Source organism: Myodes glareolus, chromosome 25 (assembly GCF_982192425.1).
Source record: "Myodes glareolus chromosome 25, mMyoGla1.1, whole genome shotgun sequence".
Taxonomy (NCBI): domain Eukaryota; kingdom Metazoa; phylum Chordata; class Mammalia; order Rodentia; family Cricetidae; genus Myodes; species Myodes glareolus.
In genome coordinates this window covers 35,274,974-35,300,297 of record NC_142050.1, presented here as the reverse complement: position 1 = coordinate 35,300,297, position 25,324 = coordinate 35,274,974, and the positions used below count along the sequence as shown (strand labels likewise).

Genomic DNA, 25,324 nt, shown 5'->3' with positions numbered 1-25,324 from the left:
TCTGTTTTGAGACATACACATATCCCTGGGGTACTGGAGATTCAGTCCAAAGCCTACCATATGCTATGTGAGTTCCCTATTGCTGAGCTATAGGTGCTCTAGATGATCCATTTTAATAATATGGGTGTTCCTCAGATATTTGGGCATAAGTTCGAGCTTCCTGTGGGAAAATGATAGCCCAAGTGATGCTTCTGACTGCTCCTGTGCCCATCCTGCCCATCGCTGTGAGTTTCCTGACAGCTGAGGACCTCACGGGGAGAGCAGGGACTTGAGAGGTGACCCCAAGCCTGCAGCTCTTGCCAGCTTCACTCCTTCCTACTGGGCAACCGTTGACTCTCTGCAGGCTGGAAAGGGCATCTCTCTGTCACCTGCCAGCTGTATCTTTAGTACCGTAATCTTTTCTTTTTACGACAAATGGCACACAATTGAGACAAAATGTCACGACGTGCCAAATGCTATACTTTGTCTCCTAGAATCATTCAACGCTTTGGATCAATTTCCATGGTCGACTTGCTTATCGAGTCTATGAGAGCATAAAAGATACCACCCCGTATCTCAGGGTCAAAGGGCAGAACTCTGGTTATGCTGTGGAGGTTGGAAACAGCAGAAGCCCAAGAAGCCCAGCAAGGTGGGGTTGTTTGTGTGCGTGTGTGCGTGCGTGCGTGCGTGTGTGTGTTTGTGTGTGTGTGACTCATCAGGACAGCTCTGTTTATTCTTCAAACCTGCAGCTCACAAACCCCCTCTGCTTTCTTCTCCTCCTGACAGGTTGCTAGGTCGCACGTCTGTGTGATATCCCTGGCTGGTGTGAAAGTCTCGATGATGTTTTTCCACTCAGCAAAGGTCCTCTTTGTTTGACTACCCGTCTAGATCTCTCCTTCACTTATCTAACTGCTGGCTGTTTGTGAGCCAGTCTGCATCAAGAGTTACCTAGACACCATCATGAAAACAGGCTTGGATAAAACTTTATATATATATATATATATATATATATATATATATATATATTTATATTTATATAAATCATAGGTGCTTTCTTATTAAGATTGGTGTTAGAAATAGCTCAGTGTATATACCTCCTGTCCTTAAGGCACATGGAATTGCAACTTGGACCATTGACGGAGATGCCACAGTGTGCCTGTAGTCAACATTCTAAGACTGTCATGGATAACCCAAGCCTCCCTTCCTCTGTATCCCCACATTACCTTCCTTTCAAGGAGACTCTGTTGTGAATTGCTGGCTCTTTCTAAAGAACATTGGCAAAAACCAACAGAAAATCCCAGACAACATTATTTTTTACCCGTCAGTGACTCGGAGCTCAGCCAGACTGGGGGGTGTGTGAAGCAAGGACGCTGGTGCCCCAAGTTGGTTGTGAAGCAGGAATGTGTTATGTGGTGTGGCCATTAATCAGTCCAGTGAGAAGCAGGTTTTCAGCAGAGCAACACTGGGAACTGATCCTCTTTTAAAGCAATTACTGTGACTTAGAGGGGCAAACTCACTCCCTAACCCTGAGCCCCGCGACTTCCCGGGAAACCAATCATGATGCAGTCGAGATACCAACAGGTATCTCTTTTCAAAGTCCTTCTTAAATGATTGAGGGATTCTTAAACTCCTGAGCAGGGAAATAAATGACTGTGGCTGAACCTGGGGTCAAAGGAGAAAGAGATGCCAGGAAACCTTAGTGTTGGTAAAGTCAGCAAATATTTACTAAGCACCTCCTACGTGTGGAATTTCCCGTGGAGGTGGGGTAGGGTCGCTGTCAAACAGGCTACAAAATGGGAGTCCGATAGGAAAGTTCAGAATAGATAAATGGTGATTTCAGATAATGGCAAAAGCCAATGTGGATGATAAAATAGGGCCTGTGACCCCCGTGGAGACATGGGTGCTGTCTTCCTGAGCTGGCTTTGGAGATGGGCAGCTGAGAATCTGAGGACCTGGGTGGGGAGCTTAGTAGCAGTAGCTGGGGTGTGGGGAAGGTTGTGCATTGCGGTGGGGTTGGGTAAATCAAAATCCAGTCTCCAAGGACATGCACGACATTTCCACATTTCCCAGATGGATTTAATCGCCTTTGGTGGGGGAAAGGCTAGCGTGGTATCAGTCACATAAATGATGATAAGAACATGTTGATTTTTTTTCTCATTATCGCTTCTTGCAGTGGTTATGTTCCACGAAGTCACTGGATTAGCTAACAGATAAGGGAAAATGTGGAGATTCCCGTAAGCCTCTCATGCTAGCATTTTTATCAATCAGTTGCTACGGAATCTTGATTGTGTGTTCTTCTGTTTAGAGACACCTCAATGTATTCTATTGGCTTATTTACACTGGCTTATAGCCAAGAGCTCTGTATCTTGCTTGAATGGAACTTGTCTGACCTGAGGATGTTTACCGTAAAGGCCCATCATAGTCTCCTTGCTTTAGGGACACATGGCTTCAGTCACAGCTGTGCCTGGCACCGCTTCAAACAGCAACCTCCTCAGAAGTGCAAAGATGTGTAAACATGACACTAAACAGACCCTGACGAGGACGCTGCTTCCGGAGTGAGGATGGAGCCGGGCACCCGGCGCCTGAAGTCGAGCGGCACATGGCCACCACTGTTTCCGTGCTTTGCACAGACTCACAGGAGACCATGCACTGCCACTGATTTGGGAGGGGCGAGTAAACTTGCAAGCAAATGAGACACAGATACAGAGTCTGTGGGCAGTGAAGAGTGTCCCACTGTCCTGCTGTCTGCTGGTGTAGGGCTGACAGTATGGGAAATGGTTCACTGTAAACATGGTTCAGTTGATGGAGCCGAATCTTGAAAACCTGGGGAAGAGATCGCTAAAGAGGCTGAGGTAGCTGAGAAACAGCCCCCTATGTCTCAGAAGGGTGGCCTTCCGTTCAGTAGGAGCTTCAGCATGTGTGAGTTTCTGTTGTGTACAACTGCCCAGAAAAGGACACAACTGTGAACCGACCGGAGGCATTGCCTGACTTCACCTAAAATGATGGCAAGGTGTTTTTCCCACTCTCCTGAGAGCCACAGATGAATCTGGATCCTTTCTTCCCATGACCACTGTTGTCTGGTACGACTAGACATGCTGGCAAACCACATCTCATAGACACGCACCATAGACAGGCATGGTTCTCTTTTCCACTATTTAAGAATTTGAGTGCTTGTGATGATTATGTTCCACCTGTATCTTCACCTTGAAGGATGAATTAGCAGTGGGTGCGGACCTTTCATTGTGAAGGATAGAATAGCGGAAAGAAAGTGGTTCTTATACTCAAGGAAGTAGACTTTGAGTTTCCGGCCCCACCCCTGTCCTAACTGTGCCTTCGGGTCCATTGTAGAGACTCTCTGGGCTTATATTTTCTCACTGATAAACTGACTAGGATAATTACCTAGCTCATATGTCTGGGCTGAAGATCTATTCAAATAATATATCTAGCCATTTCATTGTACCCCCATGGCAAGGTGCTTGTGGACAGCTACTTCATTGGTGGCTCATCAGCTAGACAGTGACCTTTGCCTTCCAGCTGCTCTTCCAAGAGAGGATCACTCCCAGTCACACCTCATCCTATCTCCAATGTACACTGGCTTCTGCATCAGTAAACACCCAACCCAATGGCACTGTTTACTTTCTTTCTTCTAAACACAAATGTTCCAGAGTGAACGTGGAGGACGATTCCCGTAGATTTTTTTTTTCCTGTAATCTTGAAGGAGGAGTTGCTAGGTTTTATGTGTTAGCTGTTAAGTAAGGGGCTCGGGGATGCTCGCTAGCTATGACAGACCAGTGAAAGGTGTGGAAAGCTACTCCTTCGGTGTGATTCCCTTCTCACCAGCGGAAAAGTGCAGTACCGGGAATGACTGGAACCACAGGATCCTGGCCAATAGTCAAGTCTTTGGGGGTACTAAACTAGAGACATAAAGATTCCCCCTTTTATGATAATTTTGCAATTACATGGTACTATGTGCTTAATTTTGGAGTTTGGAGCAGCACCTTACACACAAAGGACATTTTCCTAAGGTTTATATTTTATTTTAAGAATCTATTTATGGTCCTTCGGATTGGCCCCAGGTTCATGGGCATGCTAGGCAAATGCTTTGTTCCTGAGCTCCAGTCCTGCCCATGAAAGTCTTTAAAGCCTTGTATGTGAAGTTGACAGGTGAAACCCGACTACCAGAGTACGTCCTAAGGTCAGCCTCACAATGGCAAAGACGACAGGGTCATCACTCTACGTCCAAGTGACTAGTTCTCTCTGATCTTTGATAGCTAATATCTCCAGGCGAGAAACTGGCATTTGTTCATGTTGGCTTGACCTGTAGATGACCTGGGGCCATAAGGACCCCTGGACCCTGATGTGAGCTGACTTATTTCTCAACAATGACGAGAAGGGCTTCTTCATGGACCTATTTTGGTCACTTTCCCAGGATGTGGGAAGATCCCACCACACCTCCCATTCTGTTTGTGTGCCCTGCTGTAGCTCACACTTAGGTGGGCATACGCAACGTCCCACGGTCATTCTGATCATCCCTCGGATACCCACCAGTGGCTTTTGTTTAGGACCCAGAGCAAAGGTGTTGCCGTGCATCCAACACACGTGTCAGATCTTACAGTCTAAAACAATGGACGGGGTGGCAGGCTATTGCGCTGAGGCTGCTTTTCAGCCGTTCACTAGTGTTCAGGCTCCGTATCCAGTCATCAGAAAGAGTCAAACTAGCAAACCCTAGCTGAAAACCCCAAGCACACTTACACAGCCAAGAGGAGCTTCTTAGGGTTTAATCCTCGTCTCGGTTAAGGTGAATTGACATTCCGTTTCCTTCCTTCTGGTAGTTGCAGCAGGTATCTGCTAGTGAGAGCCAAGTGGGGACACCAAAAACTATCTCACATCTATTGTAGTCTTATAGAATTAGAGAGTCACAATGAGTAGCTTTTGTGTGGTTCCCCCCCACAGACACACACATGCGCATAGTGTTTCTCTGGTTACCATTGAGCTGAAGCTTGGGCTGTAGCTGGGGAAAATGATTGGATCCTAAATGGAGTTTTGGCAGAAGGTAGTACCAGCCTCTGTAATGGATAAGCCCGCATGTTTTCGTGTCCTGGTAGGCCCCGAGCTGTGAGGTGGTTTCTTTGTATATCCAGGACTCAGTCTAGCCTTCCCAACACATCCTGCATTCTTTTGTATCTTCTCCGAATTTAAGACAAAGTGGACGGAGAACAGAGGGAGACACGGTGGAGGCCTCAAGACAGTGAGTAAAGCAAACATGGTCGGGAACGGTAGCTGGAGTTAGGTGTAGGAGAGGCGTTGTTCAGGTCACACTGGGACCTTGTTCCTATATGGAGCCAGGGACCAGAGGAGAAGGACCTGGGAGGGTAGTTGCATGGATGAAGGGCTAGGGGGCTACGGAGCTAGTCAGGGAGCCTGCTCAAACTGGTTGGAGGGAGACTGGTGCCCTGTCAACTTGTAGAGACAGGCGGATGGAGAAAGCAGAGGTAGGGATGAGTCTTCTGGGATCCTGAGGAAGTAAAGCTGGGCTGTGACCAGTCTAGAGTATAACATATCTTATGTAAATATATTTTCTTTGTGAGTATCAAAAGTCTCTCCTCCTTCCTTTCTTTCTTCCTTCCGTTTTCTTGTGAACATTTCCTTTCAAAGGAAATCACTTTCTTGCTGTCTTAGATTGTTAGGAAAACAAACCCACATCCCCAATCCCCCCCAGACATGGGCCAGAGCAGAGCAGCAAGGAAGCTAGAGGTGAAGTTCCAGCCAGACTTATACTGTGGTCAAACTTCTCAGACGGGGAAGCAGCAGGTGGGAGGCAGACATTAGGTTGAAGAGACCAGTGCAGAAGGGGGAGACGGGGCCTCTCACTCCAGGCTAGAGGGTGTTTATGATGCACACAGCCTCCCCTAGTTGACATGCTTGTTCAGAATTCACTTTTTCTCACATAACCATTTTAGGGGTGAACCAAGGAGAGGTGCAGGAGTGGACAGACATAAGGCCAGAAGGGGGTCTCTGAGTTTTCTGTTGTTCTGTATATTATTAGTCTGCCTGAGATGCTGTATGTAATAAAGCCCCGTGGCCAGGCTGGCTTTAGAGTGGGGACTTCTCACAGGTTTATAGCCTGGGAAGACATGGCAGGAAGCCAGTATAGTTGGATTTGGTTGAAGGCTTGATCTTGGCTTGTAGAGTTTTATCGTGTTCTCAAAGAGAGAGGAAAAGGGACCGGAAGGATGACCCAGCAGGCAAACACACTTGTCACCAAGCTTGGCAACCAGAGTTCGGTCGGTTGTAGGGACTCACATGCTGGAAGGAAAGGCCCAGCTCCTGAAGCCAACCCTCCACATGCCTATCCTTCCCCCGCCTTGTAAATAAAGGAAATTCAGAAAATCAAATTGAAGAAGGAAGGAAGGGAAGAAGAGAGGAGGAGGAGAGAGAAGAAAGGAAGTAGAAGGGAAAGAAAAGGAAGAGAAGGAGAGGAGGAGGAAAAGGAGAGGAGAAGGAAAAAGAGAGGAGAGAGAGAGAGAGAGAGAGAGAGAGAGAGAGAGAGAGAGAACCAGCACACCCAACTTTTGTGACATTGGTTCTGGGTACTGAATTCACATCCGCACACCTGTGCAGTGGGTACTTTAGCAACCAAACCGTCTCTGCTGCTTCTTTTTAGGAAAGAACTGGTCCCATCACGAAGACCCTTCCCTGTGACATCATCTAAACCTAAAAACCTTCTGAAGGACCCATCTCCAAGATATCAACACACTGGGCTTTAGGGATCTGACACAGGAAGCGGTGGGGTAATACAGTTCTGTCTTTAACATCGTTCCAAATGGCCACGGAAAGAACAGTTTGAAATACCACATTATTGTCTCTTGTGTTCCCTTGGCAGGTGTCTGGGCATGGCTAGCTGCTTCCTTTCTCAGTTCCTACCACCTTGTAATCAGGTGGCACCTGGAGCCTCAACCTTTCTGTCGCGTCTCTTTTGGGTTCTCTAGCCAGGTGGAAGCTGGGTTGAGGTTTTCGTGTATAATTTTGGGTAGTTGGCCTGCCTTTTCCAGATCAGCAGGAGGGAAGTCTCCTCACTTGGAGACATTTTTAAAAGAACCTCTTGGTTAGGACAGCCCTAGTGTCCTAGTTAGGGTTACCATTGCTGCGATGAAATGCCATGGCCAAAGCAAGCTGAGGAAGACAGGAGTTGCTTGCTTCCACTTCCACACTGTGGTCCATCCCTGAAGGGCACCAGGACAGGAACTTGACCAGGGCAGGAACCTGGAGGGAGGAACTGATGCAGAGGCCATGGATGGGTGCCACTTGCTTAGCTTGATCAGTGTGGCTCAACCTGCTTTCTTATCAAACCCAGGAACAGAACCATCCACAATGAGCTGTCTTCACCCATCGATCACTAATTAAGAGAAAACCCTATAGCCAGATCTTATGAAGGCATTTTCTTAGTTGAATCTCTCTCCTTCCAGATAATTTTAACTTGTGTGTCACAATGACATAAAACTAACCAACACAGCTAGACAGGCTGGTCTCCCATTTAATGAACTCAGTCAACCAAATCAGAACCTCAGTTACATCTATAAAACAACCCTCATACCATAGCCTCCTTTTAATACCCCACCCTTACTCAGGGACTGCACTCTAGGGTAGAGACTTACTACCCAGAGAACAGGGAGCAGAGACTTGAGATCAGCTTGGAATCTGGCTCACCACAGTAAGTGAGATCCAGTGAGTGACCAGGCTCTGTGTGGTGCCCTTGCTGGCAGCAGTGAGTGGGTATTTGGATGGTAGGATCAGAACTATGCTTTTAGCTGTTTGTTGCTGGTGGCCATAGTTCATCAGAGCAAGGAACCATCACTAAATACAACTCAGAAATCTAAGCTTAACGGAAGCAGTCCAGGACAGAGAGGAATTCAAGAGGAAGAGTCCTTGGTAGACAGAGCCCTGGTGGCGCCCCCCATGGAGCCTGCCTGGTGAGTACCTGTGAAGGAAAGGGTCTGTTGCAGGGCCTGGGAGTCTCTTTTTGTGAAGACCTTCTGACTGGAGCTCCCTGCAGGCCTGTCCTCTCACCAGAACAGCTCAGAGGTCTCAAGTCCTAATTGCTACTCATGGGAGAGAAAGCGAAGGGGGAGCTTTCTGGCCACTTAACAGTGGAAGTGGTAGAGAGACGTTTGGTGGCATGGGGTATTACTGCCGTGCAGACTGTCTGTATTTTAAATCCATGGTCCCCAGTGGGCTCTTTATTTACTTACTTAGCAGGGATGGAATATCCAGTATCTGCCCCCTGAACAGAAGACACTGCCTAGTCAGGTATCCTCGCTGTTCTTTGTTTCCTGAGACCTTTTAAACCAGGTTTCACTTAATTCTTTTAAATGGAGTCTATTTTCAAGGTGGAAAAGGTGTTTTGTTTTGTTTTGTTTTTTCCTCTGCTATCACAGACTTGAAACATAGGCCAGGAAAATCGCCGTATCTGGTTTCCTCTTTAGGTACTCTCCCTTCCTTTTCCATTTCTCTGCCTGTTTATCCCTACTTCCCGGCATTTTGTAAGCAGCCTGCTCGACTATCATTGAGAAACTACGGGAATCCCAGGTTTTTTCAATGCGTATTTATGTTAGAGCTTTTTAAAATGTGTTAGCAAGTGGATTTCCGCCGCAGCATCATAAACCGTTATGTAGACACGCCTTCAGTTATTTCAATAGTTTTCTCAGGGCCGTTTCTGTTTCACAGGAGCTTGGTGGTGGTGCAGGATGATCAACTCCCTGAGGAGACCCGTCTTGGTGGCTGCGGTCCTGTGTGTTGATCCACTGCCCAAAGCTCATTGGTGCAGCGTGCCTGCTGCTCGCAAAGGCCGACGTCCTGCTGTATATTTGCTTTTCCCTGCTCAGTTCCCAAGGCTCCTCGCCGCGGTTTTAAATGCCTCTTTTGTGAGTTAGCAGCCCCAATGAACAAACCACTTTGTTGAATCTAGGAGTATAAACGCTGCCACAGTCTCCCAATTTGACCGTGCGTGGCCGACGTCACGAAGCGGCGGGGTGGTCCAGCCGCACCTTGGTTCCACACACAGGCTCTGTGTATGCAATCAGTGAACTGGGCTTTGTCTTTCATTTTTCCTTCCAAATGGGCTACAGGGGCAGAAATCCGTTTAAACGACGGTGAGCAAAGGATCGTGGTAGTGCCTTGACTTTAAAGCTTCGTGGAAAGCCTGACGTTGCCAGCGATAAGGGCATCGAGGCATGGGGCACACGGATTCTAGTGGGGCACCAGGCAGGGCAGGACATGCAGTCATCAGCTCATCTCTTTATTTTTTATTTTTTTGAGACTTGGTCCCATGTACACTAGGCTTGCCTCAAAGTCTCTGTGGAGAGAAGGATGACCCTGAATGTTTGATCCTCCTGCCTCAGCCTCCTGGATGCTAGGGTTATGAGTGTGTGGTACCCAGTTTCATGTGATGCTGGAGATTAAGCCCAGGACTTGAGGTGTGCTCGCTAAGCGCTCTGCCAACCGAGCAACACCCCTAGCCCAGGGTCTCCGTTGTGACAGTGTACCTTTTCGACTGTTTGGACTATATGGTGACATGTTTGGTTGTCACCATGATGGGAAAGGGGACTCCACTAGCATCCTGTGCCCTGAAGCCCTAGTGTGTATAGGCTAGTCCTGATGCATGGACAGTCATTTACAGCACGGCCTGATTGAGTACCTCCAGCAACTCCAGAAAGTTGGGTTTCTTCTGAAGAATGGTGTAGAAGGCATGGAACCATGGGCCAGGATTGCTCTGGAATAATTTGTCCCGCCTCCCCTCTTTTTCCCTCCGAGGCATTTATTCAGAGCCAAGGCTAGGGAGATCTTGGATTTGTAGATGAGGGAAAAGCAGTACAGGGCTTTTAAGTCTTCATCCGTCCTTGGCCTGTAAAAGTTGAGTCATGGTTTTGTTTTGTTGATAAATGTCTCTCTGGTTGTTTGTCTCTGAGGCCAGCTGTGGGAAGGGTGGAAATCGGCCAGTACTGTCCAGCTGTTAGCTCAGCTGTCCTCAGGGGAACAAATTCTTTGCCAAGAGGCCCAGAAAAGGCCAAAGCATGGAACACTGACTCAGGCTTAAGACTTGTTTTCAGGCTATATATTCCCTTAGGTGTAGGGGGAAACTGAGGCCAACCGTATCACGACTGCCTTCTGAATGTCAGGGGGTCATGAGAGACCAGGCCCACCCTTTATTTTATAATCTGAGAAAAGAAACCTAGAAAGGTTTAAGGATTCACCTGGGGTTATAGAATCAGGTAGTGACAATATGTCTAAAACTAAAAGCCTTAGATTCCCAGTGAAGCATTCTTTCCAGGACAGAGCAGACTTCTCGGAACTTATTAGTAAAGCTTCGTCTTTCTAAAATATTATTTAATATCTCTAAGTATTTTCGAAACTTTCTCCCTCATTGCCACCAAGGCATTGCATCACGATCCCATCCAAGCCACATGTGCTCCGTAAGGCCACTAGCTGCCCGTTGGGGGAGAAGAATGTTTTATGAGCTCTCCGATCATGCCACAGTGAGCAGTTTTCCACCATTGTTTAGGCACGAGCAGTACACAGAAGCAGCGCCCTATGTTGTCTTCAGTGTAGGAAGGGAGAGGTAAGGCCTTGGCGACAACGATCACACGCACGCGTGTGTGTACAAACACACACACACACACACACACACACGAGCACACTCCTTAAGTACGCAGTTTGGCAACAAGTTTTAACACGTGGTGTTTACATATGTTTCCCAGAGACTCAACAGAGTATTTTCAGTTTGGTTGTTCTTATAACAACCTGCTAAGATCACAAGGTTCCTTTTATGCTCTTTCTTAGAAAGACAGCAATGTGACCTCTGCTGCTTAGAATCAGAATAAAGAAACTGGGTGTGGTCATGATCCCACCTATCAAGCTTCTGTGGTTCGCTCCTTTCGCTCCTTTTGTGCTAGGCTCTGTCATGGGTTCCCAGTGACCCAGTGAGGATATTTTCCAGGCTTAATAATGATTATTTTAAGTCATCTGGGTCTTTTTGGTCAGCAGTTTCACCAAAACAGGAATTTGGCAATGCCGCTTAGCACTGGCCAGTTTCCTTATAAAAGTCTGGGGTGCGGGCTGGAAAGATGGTTCAGCAGTTAGAAGCACTGACTGCTCTTCCAGAGGGCCTCGATTTGATTTCCAGCATCCACAGGGCAACTCAGGACCATCTGTAACTTCAGTCCCAGGGGAATCTGAGGCCCTCTTCTGGCCACCATGGATATGTATGTAATATATAGACATACATGAAGGTGAAACACCCATACATAAAGTAAAAATAAAGGGAAAATTATACCATGGGTAGGAAGTTTGCATAAGATTATGATTTCTGAGCAGGGTGGTGGCGGCGCACGCCTTTAATCCCAGCAATCGGGAGGCAGAGGCAGGCAGGTCTCAGTGAGGTGGAGGCCAGCCTGGTCTACAAGAGTTAGTTCTAGGACAGGGTCTAAAACTACAGAGAAGCCTTGTCTCATAAAAACAAAACAAAACAAACAAAATTATGATTTCTGGCTAGAAGAGCATCAAAGAATACCATGGATGTGCTCAAAGTTGGTTTATGGAGAAGCAATCATAGGGAGTGAGAGAGAGGATTTAAGAGTGGAGGTGTGGGCCTCTTGCAGAAAGGGAAAAGAAAATATATCCATCATAAACTGATGAACTGGCAGCCAGCTGTGTGGCTTAGTTGATAGAGTGCTTGTCTAGCATGTGCAAAGCCGTGGTTTGACACCTAGCGTGCACAAAATGGTGGGTTCGATCGCTGCATAAATTCGTGTGTGTGTGTGTGTGTGTGTATGTGTGTACATGCACGTGCCCCTGCATGCATATCTATAATTCTAGCTCCTGGGAGGCGGAGGCAGGAAGAGCAGGAGTCCAAGGTCATTTTGAATACATAGTGAGTTTGAACCCATGATAACTTTTTTAAATAATTAAGTTATTTTCAAAAATAAATTAATGATCTAAACATCGAAACCCTTGCTAAGTAAGATGGGCAAACAGGATGCTGGTGTGAGTTCACTACGAGAAAGATGATATTATTAATTAGTGAACTTGATCATTTTTATAGTGATACTCTATGGACAGGTGAGAGAAGTGCTTGGTATCGTGTCCCAGCTTTCGCGTGCAATGAAAAACGACAACAATAAAGCAGCAAACCTCACTAAGCTCGCATGACGTGAAAGGGGCTCCCCTAAGGGACGAGAGAAACATCACACTGCATGTTTGAGAGGAGGCAGGGAGTCCCTAGAGCTTCACCTGAAGTGTTTACATCTCTGGTAGTGTGGCTACTGTTAGCGGCTTCTCCTCAGGCTGGCAAGGCAGGCTAGCAGGACTTACAGGAGGCTCGTCACTCTCCACTGCTTTGGGATATTCTGTCCTGAGCAGACTACTCAGCTTTGTGTTCTAGTAGCATTTGGAGGTGGGGAAGGGCTTGTTATTTCAGTTGGCATAAGTCCATTAAAGGATCTGAATATAGGAACAGGCAGCCAAGGGCTATTGTGTTCTAAGTTTTTGCCATGGCTCACTGGCCAGCCAAGATGGAGATAAGAAATTACTATCTAGAAATTGGGGCATAGCTCTCATGATCATATGGGTTCCTCAGCCAATATCCTTTTACTATGTCTTGCCTAAAATATGTATGTATTGAATGTGTTGTCATTACAATTCTGAAAGGCAGATTGCATTTCTGATTTTCAGATGAGATAGAAAGTACAAATGATTTGCTTAAGGTCAGATGCTAATAACAATAGAACTGACTTAAAAATACAGCCATTGCCAGGAGGTGGTGGTGCACAATCCCAGCATGCGGGAGGCAGAGGCAGGCAGATCTCTGTGACTTCGAGGTCAGCCTGGTCTGCAGAGCGAGTTCCAGGACAGCCAGTGCTGTTACACAGAGAAACCTTATCTCGAAAAACCAAAACCAGCCATCTCTCAGGATCTAAAGGAGAATTGGTACCAGAGCACCCTCCTTCTTCTATGATTAACAAAATCTGTAGATATTTAAGTCTTTTGCCTAGCGGCTTAATATTTGCATAAACCTACACGCATCATTTCATGTACTTTGAATTTTCTAAATAATTTACAGAATAAGGCTATGTAAATAGATTTCCATTGTGTTCTTTAGAGAATAATGACAAGAAAGGAAGTCTGTTAATGTACATTACAGACATGGTTGTTTGGTTTTGCTTTGTTTCCGAACATTTTTGGTTTCAGTCCATGGTTATTGGGCCCATGGTTTGCAGATGGAGAACCTGAGAGTGTGTGTGTGAATCCAGTGAGTGAAACACGGGTTCACTTGGCCAAGGTCCCCTGCTGTGTGGTAGTCACTATCATTCCAGAGAGGTGGGGCGTGCTCATAAAGTCTGATGGATCAAGAGACTACATGGCTGAGAGCCAGAACCTGTGGGATTCCTGTTGCTCTTATCTAGGGTGATGGAGCTGCTTCTGGCAGTGAGCCACTCCCTGGGAGGTTAAACAAGACGGTACCTTGTACGTCTGAAACACCCCTGCCCTGTGACATAGTTGGCTCATAAATAAGACCCAGAGTCTGTGAAGTGTATAAACTTCATGACCTCTTTACCCCATCATAACTGACATCTTTGGCATTAGGTCTTCCCTTAAAGGTGAGATTAAATAGCAAAGTATATATCCTGTTCTGAAGATTCCAGGTGGCAGCGGCTGTCGGGGGTCAGGGAGCTACTTTTGGAACCTTCTCACTCCCTCGTTTATGGAGCCTTGTGTTTGGTCAACCCTTGACTCTGATTCATATACCGTTTTCAGCCTCTGGTTTTCTCAAGTTGGACCGATGAGGCTACTACTGATTTCCAGCTTTTCTGCCGCTGTCAGTAGTCTCTAATTTTGGGTCCGTGTTATCACTCACAAGTGTTTCAGGAATGGCGGATGTTCGTCATTCAGAGTGGACTCAAGATACCGGGAACGAGTATCTTAACAGTGTCTTTACTGAAGGATATGAGGGAACACCCTGCACTGTTGGGGCAAAGCCCAAAGGTTGGCAACCGAAGACAGGAGCTGAGGGTAGGTGGGTCTACTTTTTGTTGAGGAACAGAAGGAACCTAAAAGCTTTTGTGGGGAAGGGGAAAGATTTTTAGAAGAAATCGAGCAAAACACCTTCCATATTTGCTTACTCCATGAAAATGTAAAGCGTCCAAGGAGGGCTATCAACAAGGGACAAACAGGAACCAGGAAGAGAAGATGGTAAATCAGAAATTTAAATCCATTTAAACTTACCTGTGGGTAAGTTGGGTTTAGACTGAGCTGTGTTGGAGGCTGTTTTCTAAGTGGTAGAGTTAAGAACGCACGTTTTCCAGGCTGTGGTGTGTAGGGCAGACCAGGCACGGGACCCTCGGCTGTCCGCACTCCCGTCTGAGAGTGGAGGTGACTCATCTGAACTTTGCCTTGGAAGAAGAGAAAGGAAACGAGGGACTGGCCATGAAGACGGTTGTTCTACATACCTCAAGTCTCCATATCTCTCCTTTATGACTGGAGAGAATAGAAATGCAGACTTCATGCTTTAGCATTGAGTGGTCAGCTCTATCTTTCATGGTTTCGAATGACGTTCATTTGACCGTCAGATTCAGCTGCCTGCTAAAGTAGAAGAGAAGGACTCACAGGCTCAAAACAAACCAAAGAGCCCACCTCCGTCACTGTTCTAGAAGGATCCTAAGGGTTTTCTCTGTTACCACAGAGATGGTTCTGCCGATGGGGCCCAAGATAAAATTTTAAAAGCATAGCCAGGTGATGGTGATGCATGCCTTTAATCCCAGCACTTGGGAGGCAGAGGTAGGCGGATCTCTGTGAGTTCGAGGCCAGCCTGGTCTACAAGTGTCTACAAGTTCCAGGACAGGTAGGACTGCTACACAAAGAAACCCTGTCTCAATATATATATTCTAAAAGCATTTCTTTTCAACAACTAGGAATCTGAGTTACTAGCTCTCTGGTGGAGATGTAGCAGTGGACGACAGTGTTGGAAAGCAAGCTAGAGAGACTAGGAATCCTGCCTTGCTCCTGCGGATTCCAGTCTCCACCCTCTGGCCTGTGCTAGTCTTGTGAAGATAGTTACATCAAGCACAGAAGCAGTCTATACTCTGAAAAGCACCACACATTGAGCAGGGAGGGGAAACATTGCTGTAACTTCTTGCTACCATCCACGGGGGATGGTTACCCCGGGCAGTGGGACAAAAGGCTCTTTGTCAGGCTTCCAGGCTAGTTGGGGTTCAGAAATTACTCAGTTACATGTTTGGGGGTCGTTTGCAGCTATAGATGCCAGTGATGCAAGCAGAAGGCAGATGTAACTTGTTTGTGCTAGCTGAATGGAAGCCTTGGAGCCCTGGTGCCCATCGATGGGCTAGTACATGCATGCCGTGTGTGTGTGTGTGTGTGTGTGTGTGTGTGTGTACACTAAGTATAGGCAATTTTCAAAGGAAACAGTGCATTTTCCATAAAACAAACTCAAGAAGGCCTGCTGTGGGCCATTAGGGGTCGGGCTACATTTGGTAAAAGTTCATAGTATCTCATTTTAATGGTGGGAAGTCACGCCGTTTAAAAGCTGCTCCTCCCGGTGCACGACGTCAGACAAACAGCATCTATAAAAATTTACATTTCGGTTAATAAACAAGTGGTGACAAGAAACCTTGAAAGGCATTTTGAGGTTTGCAGCAAAACTGAACAAGAAAGCCTAAAGATTTCCCAGACAGCTATATGCAGGATCACCATCTGGGTCGGAGTGACCCGTGTGTTACAGCCGATGAATGCGGACACACTCTTAACCGGAGAGTCAGCAGTGCACACTGGACTTCCCTCAGCGTTGTGCATTCCGGGGGTGTGGAGAAATGTGTGCGGACATATGTCAACAGGACAGTAGCATGTACAGGAGATAACTGTCCTTTAATCCTGGCGTGTCCCTGTCCCTCTCCTGCAGAGTAACTGTGTATAAACTGTGGACTGCACCCACCTATGGAGTCAGAGTTGCTCTCCTAGGTAGAATCCACCGGTGCCTTTATAATTTGATTTTGACTAATTCTGTTACATTGTTTTACCTGCAAAGAAAAGCGCACCTAGCTAGGACATTCTTCAGTGTGTATGCCTTAGGGTAGGACTTGAGACAGTTTTTGTTACTGCTAGTTAGATTTCAATAAAACAAATGGCATCTACCAATGTAAAATCAACACCCCCCCCCAATACATTCACCCCCTAACCCTCTTTAATAATGAAAAGAGCTCCAAGGCTTGGCCCTCTTTTATTCTTTTAATTTAGAAACATCTGCAATTACCTAAAGTTTAGTGCCAGAAACAAATTGGGCAGTAACTGGATTTGACTCATCAGCCTTTTTTTCTTGCTTTTTGGCTTGTAGCTTTGACAATGCTGCCTTCTTCCCTCTGGTTGTGTATACAGATTCCTGAGTCAGAACCCCTCAGGTCTAAGGCCTCTGGGGGAGGGGACAGGGAGAGCAGCCTGGTGGTGGTCTCCAGCGCCTGCAGACAGCCCCTCCTATCCCAGCACAGGACTGTTTTGCTGGAGGGAGGCCTCTGTTTCTAAAGTCAGTTTGAGGCGTGTCCTCCAAATCCTTTTTTGTCAGCTTGCCCTGCCACATTCCCCACTTCCGTGGCTCCGTCCTTGGGCGTGCTGTGCTGTGCTGTGTGTAAGGCTCCTAGCTGTGAGTTCTGATTTTTGAAGCACAAAGCCTTCTTTTTTTCTGTCCAAGTGCAGACTTTTCAGGCAGGGGCCCACAGCGAAGGCAGTCCTAACTCTGAGACCACAGACCCAGAGACTAGGACACTTCGCGAGTACAGATGGGGGCTTTTGATGGCTGACCCTGGGGTTCCTCTATCTGAACCCCTTTACCTGCTTTAGCTGCTTCACTGCCCCCAGGGTAGAGGTTACAGGGGCCAAAACAGAAACAAACAAACAAAAAACCCCACACAACAACAACAAAAACAAGCAAGCCCACAACAGGAGAGGGCCCTTTCCCTTCTCCTCCAAGGTAGAAAGCTTATATAGCCTCATTTCGTGTTGCATGCAACATTTTAGAAAATTATAGAGTGCCCTAGCCGAATAGGTTACTAACCATGGCCTGCCAGTATTTGTGAGTGATTACTATTATCTCTGTTGGCAGGGCTTAGCCTTAGTGCATGGAATACCCTTCTATCTGGGACAGACTTTAGGGGTGGGCAAGCCTGGGTAAGTAGGGTTTGTGTGACTGTGGTTGTGGCTGTGGGTATGTCTCAGGCAGGATGGTCTAGCGCGTGCATGAGTTTGTTCAGTAGGTCCTTGAATCAGAGCAAACACACCACACACACACACACACACACACACACACACACACACACACACACACACACACACACAGAGCTTCACATAGGCGGTGGGTTGACAGCTGCGGAGTCCCAGTCTGCTCTCTTCTTGGTAGGCTGTGAGCACCCAGGATTGTGAGCCACAGGACGTGCTTCAGATCCATCTGTACTTGAGACTAGTTATTTTCCCTCTTCCTGCCTACCCCCTCACCTGGCCCAGTGCCTTGTCCAGAGAGCTGTATATAAAGCCATACTGGATGAGTGGCCTCAGGGGGTGAGTGTTTTGAGGAAGAGAGTAGGAAGTCTGTGTACCAGTTATTTGAACTTGTTATAATCCCTTCAGTTTCTTTCCATCTCATTTCTTCTTCCCGCCCCTCATGCCTTCAGATCTTGGAGTAGCTATTAGCATTAGTTCACCTACGTTGTGTTTGTGTGGGGGGTGTGTATGTATGGGGTGTATGTACATGTGTGTGAGGGTATACATACCTGTGCATGCATTGAGGCCGCAAGAGGACATTGGGGGTCCCTCTCTATCATTCTCTGCTTTGTTCCCTTGAGACAGGGTTTCTCACTGAACCTGGAGCTAGGCTGGTGGCCAGCAAGCCCAGCCATCCTCCTGTCTCCACTACAATAACTTTTAGGTTGTAGTCACATGTGTGGCCACTTTGGAGAAGGACAAAAAGCCATGCTGTTTGAGTTCAGCTGGCATGGAGCTCAGCCAGCTACACGGTAGACAAACAACCATAAGTTTGGAAGGAGAGCTTTTGGGAAAAAGTGAAGAAACCCAAAGTGCCAGAGGAAGCGTGCTTAGAACAGAGGTAGGACAAAGAGAAGGAAATAGTATGCTTTTCTGAATAAATCAGAAACTGGGATGATCTCAGAAGCCACAGGACTGCAGCCCTGTAAGATGCCGTGCTAGGCAGGGGTAGAATTCTGGGAAGGAATAATAAGTACATTATCTCTTTAAAGGGACCATTACTCTATCACTTTAGCATGACTTAGGTGAGACTGCCTTCTAGGGCTGATCTCCTAGGCTGGCCATTGACCTGCCAAGCTAGAAGATTAGGTCTCCACCCAGCCCAGAGATTTCATCCTTTTGACCAGAAAAAAATAATTTTCCCTTAGTGAGTCTTTATTATTGCTCTTGACACTGTTCTTAATTCTTTAAAAGAAGCTTCACTGAGTTGGATGAACCACATTATGTTGTGAGGTAGGTTTTAACCCAGATGACTCTGAACCCTATTGCAGAAATACATGTTAGGGGCCAGACAATACCTCCACCTTCTTTGCTGGTGGATGATAGAAGGCCGTATTGGGCACCTCTCCACTGAACACTCTCTTGGTGTGTTTTACAGTTTTCATGTGGAAGACTGTTGTGCTCATTCGTGGATGGAATGACCGTCTGTGAGTCTGTCTGCTTAGCATTAGAGGCAGATTCCAGTGAGCATGCTGTAGAAGAAAGGGCACAGAATGTGGAAACACTTGGGCTTGGCATGCAACCTCAGTTTCATGCCTCATCAGCAGCACAACTCTGGACAAAGTACTTGGTTATCCTAGTCCACAGTGTTCTCATTGATCCAGAGGTGTGTCTCTCTTGTAGGAGAGCATCCAGGCAAGCCTGCCATGCCACCTAAACTATTTCCAAGAACTTTCCACGCAGCTTGATTGTGAGACTCAAATATCTCTTTCCTGGGAGACGCAAGGTGGGAAAAGTCCCATCCATTAGAAATAAGAGGACCCTAGTACGAGGCCTTGTGATAGATGACTGTGGGTTGCTAGGCAACTTCACAAGATTTCTGTGATCATTGAGTCTGGAGCAGGCTATGAAAGTAAACTAGCCAAGATTGATAGGCAGGGTGGTAAAATGTGGTGCTATTATCTCTGAAGCAATTGAACTGCACTTATATAACCCTTGAGTTAGTTGCTAAAGTATCTGAAGGGTCCAGAAGGTCTTCCTCCTTGAGGCCCGCTTTACTCTTTTCTCTGATTTTGGGCCACTAGACCATAATGCTGGTATCAGTGATGGGCTGATACTGGCCTGAGCGCTTCACCAGCAGTGGGAGGTTGACCTGTCTGCCAAGTCCCCAAGACCAAAGTTGCCAAGTAGACCTGGCCAGCACCATTTTGCTGGGCTGAGTTGTGGCATCTGGTGGAACTTATATAGGCGCCATCTCTTTTGTCCCTGAACCCACTCAGTGGTTACCTCTGTTAATTCCAAGGTGGGTGGCTAGGCACTGTTGGTCTTTGCTTCTGGGGAGCTAGCTCCTTTTCTCCAGATGGGGAGGTTATGGTGTAACAACTAAATTTTCAGGGCTGCCTGTCATTAGGGCTAGATTGTTTCATAACATGATAATTACTGTATCATCCAAAGTAGGGGGAGCCTGAGGAGGGCAAGCAGAGCTGGGGGTTTATTATTGGTTATCGGGAGGATGCTCATGAAAACACTCATTAGTGCTGCTCCAGAGAATGAAAACAGGGTGTCAGCAGAGCAGGCCAGCCTAGGCAGCTTCGCCTTGCCTCCTGATGGAACAGTGTTCCAGAGGCTTAGCAGAGCCAGCCTGTCCAGCCAGCGTCGACCTTGTAGCTCAGGATGGAATTGTGATTTGGAAATGGGCAGGCTCTGATCAGTTCTCGCTTTTGAATCTTATGGTTTGCATTATTTACTTCCCTTCTGTTACTTGATTTTTGTTCTCAAAGGGAACGCCATCCAACACCTCGTAATATTCACCGTCCGTCAGTCCATCAGGCCGGAAGTGTAGGCTGCTTAGGGAACCATACACTGACCTTAGCTTACTGTATAACAGGAAATCTGGTTCAAATTTTAGCCCTACAGCTGCCCTGCTCCTCGCTGGGTTCAGCTGGTTGCAAAGGAAGGCTTTTGGGCCCCATGCGTACATGTGATTCAGAATCTCCATCTTCAGTCCTCTAGATAATTTCTGACTATGGAGATGTTGAAGACACCCTATCCTAAGTGGCCATGCCTTAGATAGGCCTGGGTTGCTTTTTGTCTTCCTATTTATTTCATGACCCGAACCTTCCTAAAGTTTGACATTTGGTAGCTGCAGTATCTGTGAATTTTCTCCTCATCCTGGACACATCTAAACCTCTAAAGACTTTGTCAGTATCTGAGGGCAAAGTGGTGGAGGCAGCAGAGCGGTGAGTGGAAACATTTTCCTGCTGAAAACGGGAGTGAGTGTAGAATTAAAGGTGGTGAGAATAGCTTCAGTATGGAGATGTTTTTTACATTTGGCAGTTCGGGGAGACATTGTTGGTTTCACACCCAAGGGGAAAGTGAGTGTTGCTGACATCTCGTGGGTATAGGTTCAAGATGCTGTTAAACATGCCATAATATACAGACCAATCCCCAACATACACACATACATTCACAACACATATACACACACACACAATATACACAAATGCACACACAGTATCCACAAATACACACACATACACACACAGTATACACAAATACACACACACACTGCTACTGCCGCCACAGCCACCCCCACAAAATGTGCTTAGTCCAGTATGTCAACAATGAAGTACTAAATTCCCAACAAAAGGCAGAGAAACCTTTCCCAGGCCTCTCCTACACCTGTACATGCTCCTGCACCCCCTCCACACCAGAACTGAAATGATCTAGTCCAACATACCAACCGTGCTGAGAGAAGTGTTGTTCTGCAGATCCTCGTAGCATCGTTACACCCCTCTGATGGAGGGAGGGTTAATGGGGCTTCCTCTCCTTCAGTGTGGGCCAGTGGAGCAGGGGAGAGAGTGACCCCTAGATATTACATAGATGACTCCTCGTGCATGTCCATGGCTTGGCAGGGGCTGAGAAGTTAACAGAATTAGAGCTGGAGGATGGAACATGATTCAAAAGATTAAATGGAAGAGAAACAAAAGTCTAGTAGAGAGAACAGAAAGGAGTAGACTGTCCTGTACCGCCTGCCTGGTACAGTCAACTTACAAAGAGAGAAGGGTTCTTTGGCTAAGGCTGTGGAGATTCCTTTGTGTAACTAGTCACTTCGCATAATTGATCTCTTTGTCTAATTGGTTCGTGTCAATGCTGGCGCTCTGGGCAAACCAGCATACCTTGATGTGCGGTTGAGAACAGGACTGCTCCTTCCATGGCTGAAAAGTGAAAAAGAGAAAAGGGAGAACCCAGGGTCCTCTGTAAGGGCATTTCATCCATGACCTGACGACCCCCTGCTTGGCCCCACCTCTTAAAGGTTCTATTACCTCCCAGTGACAACATGGGCAAGGACCAAAACTGACATAGAAACTTTGGGCTGGGGGGGGGTGTTCTAGATTCAGACTATAGCACTGCCTCTATTTACTTTTGAGTTGGGCACCTGATTATAACCATCCTCTGTCTCACTCTGTGGAGTAGAGGATAGCTTACTTAAAGATGTTTGCTCATGCAGAGTGTGGCTCATCGTTCCAACAGTGACCCTCGGGGAGTCACACCATCCCTCCACACTCGTCTGCAAGTGAATTTTGCCATTTTTTTTTTCTCCCAGGAAGTAGAGTTGCATTGTGCTGCCCTGTGAGCCTGGGCTGGATTTGTCATTTGTCTTGACCAGAGAGTCCATGGAGACAAGGATGTTGTGTGACAATGATGTATGGGCCCGAGGTCATTCATCCTTCATTTTGTTCCTTATGGAAGATTCCTACTATTCTGTCAGGGAGCCCCACCCAGCTTCCTTGACCGATGGCCCAGGTGTCCAGCTGCCTGAGCCCAGCCCCTGGCCAAGCATGCAGTTCAGTGTGACTGTATCATGGCACCTCAGTGAAGTCAGTTCCTCGCCCAGACAACCCACAGAATGACAAGGAATGATAGCTTATGATTAGTTGAAAACACTATGCACAGCTGGAGGGTAACTGTAGTGCCCTCAGGGGCTACTCACCATGTCTGTGAGGCAGTGTCTCATATAGGGGCCTGGGGCTCCTTAATTAGGTCTGAGTGGCCAGCAGCCTTTGGAGTCCACTTGTCTCTGATTCCCAGCACTGGCATTACAGACAGCACCGTGCCCATCTTTTCATGTGTGTACTGGTGATCAGACTTGGGTCCTAGTACTTGCATAGCCAGAACTTTGCCAACTGAGCAGTCTCTCCAGCCCCCACTGCCCTGGTTTGATGGACAGAAACGGACAAGTGAGTTTTGCAAGTGACCACATGTCTCTTTGCCCTGAAGTGTGTGTGTTGAGTGTCCAATCAAGAGCAAGAAAACCTGAATTCTTCCTCCTCTGCTTCTTGCAGCACTTCTCAGAACTCTTGGATGAGTTTTCCCAGAACGTCCTGGGTCAGCTCCTGAACGACCCCTTCCTCTCAGAGAAGAGCGTGTCGATGGAGGTGGAGCCATCGCCAACATCACCAGCGCCTCTCATCCAGGCTGAGCACAGCTACTCCCTGAGCGAGGAGCCCCGGGCTCAGTCACCATTCACCCATGCGGCTGCCAGCGATGACTTCAATGACGGTAAAAACTGAGAGCAGCAAAACACTGAGGGCCTTTACCCCTTTGACTCTAGCTTGTTGAGGAGACGGGGTGTGGGCTCTGTTATTGTTAGCATCCGCATGAGCCACACACCCACTGCCTGGTGCCAAGGCTGCAAATGCCGAGAGGTCCACCATACACTTCTCCGTGCTCGGCTGCTTCTCAGGGAACTTAATGTTACTGAATCATCTTGCTCTCTTTGACTTGGGCCTTGGGCAGCAGGGCACCTGTGTGCAACTGAGCTGGCCTCTCAGCTGATGATACCAGCAGTATGGGACACTAGCTAATTGTTTTAAAGGATCATACCATTTTCCTGACAAAGGAATTTTTTATGACCTTTCTTATCTAGAGAAACCTCTGGCGGGGGGCATCTTCTTGGTTTCCCAGCATGTTCCACTGACCCTACCTGTATGGGATCTTGGTGAATGTTCTTGGACTCTCTTGTCGGTATCCATTTCATGCCTATTCCCATAAACCATGGTGCTGCTTGTCATTGTTGGAGGACTGGCTTTTCTAACCCCAGAGGTGCTGAGATGTCTGGATCATTCCTCTATAAGCCTTTATTTGCTCTATTTTCTACCTTACCAGTTTTCCACGTGTGCTTGCATTAATACACACATGTGTATGCACACACGCACATGCACACACACACACACTTGAACTGTTTAATTTTCTTAGAGGGACAGCCAGCTATTTAAAGTACGTCGAGTAAACTCTAAAGACCTTGTTCCTACTTTCATTCCAGCATATGATACATTTTTCCGCAGGAGGGTGACACCGTGTGATGTACTCACTAAAATGACCTCTTTGGGCTTTGCTCTGAGCCCCCTTCTGCCTTTCCTTTCATACCGTGTGTGTGTGTGTGGCAGGAGGCTTTTACAGATTGCTCCCCACCTAATGCATTTCCTCATGCTTCCATGTGGTAAAAGGCCAGTGCCTGTACCCACATGCATAAGGAAGGCCCCTCCGGAGGAATTCATTACTAGCCCCTAAAATAATTAACTTGTACCAGTAACACACCTTTCTCTAGGGGCACAGAATGTTGTGGGTGTGAAGAATTCCCATTCCTCCCTAGGATGCATTCTTTCTTGGAAGAGTCACACACATCAGCATGGGGAAGAGTGTGGTTCCATGCTCGGTGAAAGGGAGGGGTGCTGTGAAGCTGGTGGTGGGCTCTCTCTAGCCTGCTGGAGCCTCACCCTAATGCTCTGATTTTTCCCTCTGTTGTGGGGAGTTTAGGAGCATGGGGATTTAGCCCTCTGCTGGAGTCTGTCTTGCACCAGCAGGATGAGATGTCATGCCTCCCGGAAAGAAAGGCAGAGAACTGAGGTAATTCGAGGACATAAGGGTGCTTTAGGGGTATAATGCAATGTTTAAAAAGCTCAGAGAAATGTCTGTTGAGTAGTGTCTAAGCAAATCGTGTTCTCCTCCAAGTGCCTGCCCCATCCTGCAGTTTGTGCAGTTCATTTCAGAAATGTCGTCAGGTCAGATGCAGGATCTGTACCTCTCTTTTGTGGCTGGTGCCGTGTTCTCCCTTAGCCTCACCGCGAAAGGTGTATTGCCGTAACAACATACTGCCGCAGAAGTTACCTGAAACTTATGGATTGCATATTTCTCTTAATTTCCCATGTGATATCATTAGACTGTGATTGGCCATAGGTAACTAAAACCATGGAAAATGAAGCCTAGGTAACGGGGAGCGGCTGTGTCCCCGCCCTCACTGTGTGCGGGCCAGCTCAAAGGAAGTCAGTTGTCTGGATTTCAGGTTAAATTCATGCAAGCCCCGAGTTAACTTTAGTATGTTTTAAATGGGTGAGTGGCCGGACAAAGTGACTGTTGAGATCCTTTGTGGGGATGTGCTTGCCTTCATGCAAGGCTCCCTCCTGTTCTTGCCATTGCTTTGCCTATTTTTGCCTCATAATTCCATTGAAGCCTCTATCTTCCTCCCTTCTTCATTTGTGGAGTTAACCTTCAGTGTCTTTTGCATTAGCCATTTATGCTGTGTAACAAATACCCCCCACACACACACAAATTAATGTCTTAGAACAGCCATTTATTCCCTCATGAGTTCTGCACTTAAGTCCTCTGAAGTGATACTGCTGTGGGTTTGGTTCATAATTTATCCTGACATTAGAGACAGATGCTGGCCAAGACATTCCAGGGTTAGACACTCTACCCTAAAAGCAGCTATCTGCAGTAGTCGACCAGCCTCTGAGGGTAAGTTGGTTGCCCTATGGGTCTCCGCATGGGGCTGCCGGCTTCCCCCACCTGTCAGCTACCTTTCCTGACACAGCCAGGGAAGAGACTCAGCTGCCCACACAGGACAGCTGTGGTAGGGAGCTGCACAAGAAGGCATCTAGCAGGAGGTGCTGGAGACCATCTTGGGTGCTGGCAGCCACACGGTGAAGTCGTTTTTCAGTGTCTGGATTCCTTTACCTGGTGTTACTAGGCTACACACTCTTTCCGTTCATTTGCCCGGAGGTTCTCATGTTTTTATTAAAGACCCTGA

The 25,324-nt window shown here is 47.2% G+C and overlaps 1 protein-coding gene across 1 annotated transcript in view; it reads left to right on the top strand.

Moving 5' to 3' along the window:
* The window catches only part of Creb3l2 (cAMP responsive element binding protein 3 like 2), a 118,322-nt gene that overhangs the window by 44,057 nt on the left and 48,941 nt on the right, over positions 1 to 25,324 (top strand). Inside the window, exon 2 of the mRNA XM_085683558.2 lies at positions 22,581 to 22,797. Within this exon, the coding sequence (XP_085539684.1) occupies positions 22,581 to 22,797 (217 nt within the window). The remainder of the gene's footprint in view (positions 1 to 22,580; positions 22,798 to 25,324) is intronic.